At 35.5% G+C, this 5,891-nt stretch overlaps 1 protein-coding gene across 1 annotated transcript; it reads right to left on the bottom strand.

Moving 5' to 3' along the window:
* Nucleotides 1-673: 673 nt before the first annotated feature.
* Nucleotides 674-4,598, bottom strand: LOC109336984 (transcription factor bHLH79-like). The gene is made up of 6 exons (XM_019573840.1): nt 4,211-4,598; nt 2,810-3,013; nt 2,323-2,388; nt 2,181-2,249; nt 1,992-2,072; nt 674-1,060 (listed from the first exon to the last, which is right to left on the bottom strand). Exons 1-6 carry the CDS (start codon nt 4,565-4,567, stop codon nt 932-934), a joined length of 906 nt encoding a protein of 301 aa, XP_019429385.1. The 5' UTR covers nt 4,568-4,598; the 3' UTR covers nt 674-931.
* Nucleotides 4,599-5,891: the final 1,293 nt, after the last annotated feature.

Genomic DNA, 5,891 nt, shown 5'->3' on the forward strand with positions numbered 1-5,891 from the left:
TGGTGAGGCATGAAACTCTGCTAACAATAGAGGAATAAGAGTTGAGTTGTTGGGTAAAACTAGACGCCCCTTGTACCAAAGATGCCCTTTTGAAAGAGAATACAACGGATGAGATTTAGGATCTTGAACAACCTCTTGTAGGAGCTGTCTCATCTTTTCATCAGCAAGAATTAGCCTTCCACCAAGTCAACATTGGTAACCAGTGAGGTGGATTTGTACTCCATAACTCTCGATAATGCATCTGCCACTCTATTTTCAGATTCGGGTTTGTAATGAATTTCAAAATCAAATCCCATCAACTTGGTGACCCATTTTAATCGAACACCTACCAGAACTCGTTGCTCCAGTAAAAACTTAATTTTTTTTAAACAAGTAAATAAACTAGGATCAAGCTCCTATACGTTAAATAAGTTCGGGTGGTTTAAGAAAATGACTAGCTTGACATGTTTACCCCTTAATTATTAGTAGTATGGCTGCTTAAGATGCTGGTTTCAAACACGTTGGCGTTCTCAATATGTTTGTGTCCATGACTCTAGAAAACTTGGATAATTTTTCAAATTGTCTCCACTAGTAAAACAAAAATACATACATGGTAGTACATAAATTGTTGCACAACAAATCAGGAGAGATGATCTAATCACAGCAGAGTTTAAAAGCCAAAACCACATTGACATTGTTTATGCTTCTAATTGCTAATATAGTGCAGCGCATGCCAGTTAGACTATGCACATGTAGATTACGTACACTTCCTATAATGATATCACACTATTACAGTTAATAATCAACATATGCAGCTTACAACATTCTGCATCAATTGACTAGGTTTACGTTTTTAATAGAGCATACCATCTATCTACCCCACTGATTTTGTTTCTTAACAGAAAACCAACCCTGGTGACTTAACTGTCATAACCAACGGGACTTTCTTGAATTATGTCGATCTCTCGAAACCGCCACCTATCTGCATATGCAGCCATCCAGGCCGTGATCCCTGAGCATCCCCTCTTGTGGCTTGTGATCCAAATATAATTTCGGCAGCGTCAAATGGCCGAGTACTAACCTGAAATAATTGATCAAACCAACTGTTTAATACCATAACATAAGATTATGAAAACAGTGTTAAACTAACTGGGATGTATTAGAGAAATGTTTTAGGTCTAGCTAGTTTTAGAAAAAGTTCAGAGACAGAAGAAAATATTGTTCCAATTGACAATATTCATCTTTGTGATAACCTTCAGAAGGGCTCATTTTACCCACCACATGTGTCTGGTGTACATCTTTTAGTACTGGTATCCCACTTTCATGGTTTTTACACCTCCAGAACTACAATGCATGGTTGCTTTTACTGCTCGGAGCTTCTTGTCCGTATTTTGAGAGTTACGTGAATTTGGATTCCTTAACTTTTTGTATCTCATCGCCTACTGATGAACAAAGTTGAAAGCAACCAACCAGCATTTCTACCATAATTAGTGAGGTAAAAAAATTTCAGTTCCCACTACTTTAACTCATGGTCATGCTTGCCGCACGATAACTACTATTGTGATTCTTATAACTATTGTTTATAGGATCACAACACAAACTAAACTGAACTCAATCTCATGAAAGTTGTAATCATACTCCCTTCAAATGTGTTCAAATCAAATCTGTAATTGAGCCGATTAGGTATTCGCCAATTGGGGTTGATCCAAATATCAATTATAAGATGATTTATAGATGAACCAGTTGAAAGCTTCAACCTATTGTCCTTTCCGTGAAGGATGATGATTTAGAGAAAGTTGTCCGTAAAAAGGGATGTTACATCGGAGACAAAACCAGGGAGCAAAACAGGTCAACTAGACTAATTTACTATAGAACAAATCATTTTAGTTAATCATTTTCCAAAGTGCAAGGCTAACTTTCTCAGCAGTGGTCCAAAACACTAACAGCGTCCAGCAAATATAATTTCACATAACTATTGAAGATGGAATTGATGTTAAAGCTGATAGACTTACATCTTTTGAAGAAAAGCCCTCCAGAGTAGAGTTCATGATGTTCGATAACGAATTAACTGTTTCAAGCTTCATTGAAAGGAACTACAAAACTCAAATTGTTTTGCACATGATTAGATTCTGCGGTTTAAAAATAAAAGAATATCATTTAGTGGAAATACTCAATAGAGATAGAAAGATGAAGATTCCCACCTCAACCTGATGCTGCAGCGACTGGATGTAATTGATTATCTCATCTAGAACAAGTGCTTTACCAATTACCTGAGCAAGAACAAACTCATAAACGTAAAAACAGAGGCAATATTGCCCTGATCTAACAGAACATTATGTTTACCTTGTTACACCCTGGGACCAAATCCTGAAGAATTTTCATCCTCTCACTGATCTTTTCTCTTCTTGCCTGCCAAAACAGTGTAGCTAAGTGACAAACACCAGAATAAATAGTCACCATAGAAAGAAAAAGCATCTAAAAATTTGAGTTTAAATTGTGGTTGCGATTGTGGTTACTGCAATTGCAGGTTATTGCGGCTACTGTGATACAAATTGCAGTGGTTGCGACATGAATTATTTTGCGATTAAAAAATTAATTTGAATTTGATGTTGTCTGTGGCCTGATGCGATCCAAATGCAGTCCGATACGGCTGCTCTATGGCCCGATGTGGCCGCGTCATTATAATTTGGTGTTACACCATAATTGCGGTGTAATATGGTTGCAGCGATCACTGCAACCACAATACTACAGTCGCATCAAGTGAGTAGGTCTGCAATTTGAATCATTGACTTGTATAAGATGACAAAACAATAACAGAGAAGAGAATTACTCTCTCTGCTAGACTGTGGCTATCAGTAGCTTGGCCCCTTCTTGCTCTCACATGAATATAGTCTTGCTTAGGTGTCTCATAAGGCTTCGTGCTTAGTTCATTTGACTTGTTACCAGCTTCTGAACTTTCATCTGCTTCAGCTTTTAAATCATCATTCTCAATGGTGGATCCCCTTAATTTTATCCGTTTATCATCACAATCATTCTGTTTACAAATTGAACAAATGTCATCAGAATTCAGCCTAACAATATAAACTTTAACAATGAGAATTCATATAAACCCCAAATGTCTGGTTCAGTGTTTTAAATTGTAGTTGTGGTCAGATTGCTATTGCCTTTGTGGTTACAGCAATTATGGTCATTGCGGCTGTTGCGGTTTAAATTATCTTGTGAATAAAAAAATAATTTTGATTTTGATGCGGTCTGATACGGCCCAAATGCAGTCCAATGCAGTTCGTTACGGTCGCATTATTGTAATTCGGTGTCACAGCAATTGCGATGTGATGCAGTCACCGCAACCGCAATATTGATCACTGATCTGCTTGTTTCGTATTCAGTTAAATACCCAGTCGTTCAAATGAAAGAAGATGGAATTTCCTTTTATTAAAAGCTGCCTCAAACGCCTAAACATGGTGGCAAAAATGTAATACAAAATTATAAACAATGTATTCAAAGTACACTACACAGGCAATAGTTGTTCGATACCAGCTCATTGTTCATAAAACTTCAAACTCTCATTTCTTATTGAAACACTAAACATTTACGTTGAAATAACAGAAACCAAAAAACAATAAAAGAAAGATATCATTGTAAAAAAATAAGAAGAAATAAAATATACTAAAAGATAGGATATTGATAAAACTATTTTATTTTTTTAAACTATCGGAGAATTGATGTTACATAGGTGAAGTTGTCGTGGGAGCTAATGTAAAATTCTGTTAAATCTCTACACATTTTTTTAAAACCAATGATATCCTTCACCTTTTGGTAATTAACTAATCTCTGGATACGTGTTTGTCTCTCCTAACTAGTATCGCTTTTAGGAATCCAATCTCTTTTTCAATAACATCGAGTGAGTTTTATACCACTAGACTAACACATTGTTGATAAATATGTAGTCATTTTAAGTTAGGCTTTGTTGAATTTCTATCCATTTAAGTTAGGCAGCTACCAGACTCTTCAATACTGGACTGATCCCATCCCTTTTTACCATACTTAAATAAATGTTTTTCCTTAATTGCAGCTATTCAATAGAGTTATATTTGGAAACTAGTTACCATCATAGTTGACGAAACTCCAAATATTTCGGAATCATCAAAACCTCAAAGACACCAGATCAAACGCTAACGAAGTATCAATAAATAAAATTGAAGGACATAAGAAAAAAACTATAAAGCCGAACCAATTCATTGGCACTGCTGGTGGAAACAAACTTGCAATACTCGTCCTCGGAAGCAGCACCCTTCCGTTTCCTATGATTCCTTGTAGCACCGACAACGCCACCGCCACTCTGCTCGGTGACGGTGGATTCCTCGGCGGAGCCGTCACGAAGCATGGAACGACAAATGTCCGCAGCAGCGAATGAAGAAGTCAGATTGACACCGTGAACTAAATTACCAATCCGGAGGCCCAACCCTCCAGTGGCGGTGGTGTGGGGTTCGGTGGCAGAAAAGGGCCAAATCTCGGAAAGCGTGTAAGCTGATGGGTTAGCTGGAGAGAATGTAGAGTTACTAGAGTCGTTGATAAGAGGAGGATCCATTAGTCATGAAACTAATTACCCGAAGGAGATAACTTTCATAATTGGTATATTTTGCTATTGTAGTAGTGCTTGTAGTAATTAAGGGCGAAATAAATGAAGAGGGGAATGGAGTGATGTGGTTGGTTGTATTTAATTATAGTTTGGAGTTTGAAGGATGGGGGAAAGAATAGAAAGTGAGATTTTGGTGATGAAATGAGTGAATGCTGGATTGGAGTAGCGTACTGCGCCCACTGCGCTACTTATCAAATTCCGTGGACCATGGCAAAGTACAACCTAAACCTTCTGCACTTTGTGATTGGACATGTTTCGTGATCATCGGATCCCAATTACGGATATATTCATTTTTAATTGCCCTTGTCCCAAATCTGAACAATTTAGACATCTTCTCTTAGAGTTATCATTACTCTCTTCTTTCTAGATTTTTCATGTTTAACCACACGTAAATAAATGTCGTAAAAAGTAATACAGTTTAATTAAAATATTATGAAAATAACATAAGTTATTAAGCGAATTACTAAGAGACAAGTATATTGAAAACTTGATAGAGTAACACTTTATAATTCTTTCCTAAATTAAACTCTTTCAAAAACGAGTAATATGTTGAAAAGGGGAGAAATTTTTAAAAGAAAATTTAGGAGTGATTACTAAATTATGTGGCAAAAACTATTTAAATAATGGTGGATTTGGAAACAATGGACTAATTTACCATCGGTTGTTTTGGAATGAATGGACTAATTTACCATGGGTTGTTTACAATTGACTTTGGTTGAGTTTATTAGCCTTCATGTTAGTTAAAATTTAGGCTTGAATGCATTTTTGTCCCTTAAGTTTCTTAATTTTGCAGTTTTAATACTATTTTATTTCATGTGCAATTTTCATAAAACAACTTACATGAATGTTAAAAAATGGTCATATTAACTTTTCATCTAAAACTATGGCAGTGTTTCTTATGTAGTAGATGTTGTTCAATATATTAGTACGTGTGTCATTTTTATATAGTACCTAAAATTATAAATTGCTGATTGGTTTTTATCTTTTTATTTTGTGTAGAATTTGTTCCCCGATTTTTATTTGCATTTTGTATTCTTTAACTAATATGATTAAGCAAGAATCATTCTCCTTTCATTATATTTAATATGATGTTATCATTAAGTAGGAATAATCATTCTTTCATTATATTTATTATGAGGTTGTAATTATGCAAGAATGATCCTCCTTTTGTCAGTGTGTATGGGGCAACAATCACGTCACACTCAATTCTAAAATATAAGGTTGTCATTGTATAACTTGTTAGTTTTTTATTAGGTATATTATAATAGTGATA

This window comes from Lupinus angustifolius, unplaced genomic scaffold, assembly GCF_001865875.1.
Source record: "Lupinus angustifolius cultivar Tanjil unplaced genomic scaffold, LupAngTanjil_v1.0 Scaffold_1_606, whole genome shotgun sequence".
Classification (NCBI taxonomy): domain Eukaryota; kingdom Viridiplantae; phylum Streptophyta; class Magnoliopsida; order Fabales; family Fabaceae; genus Lupinus; species Lupinus angustifolius.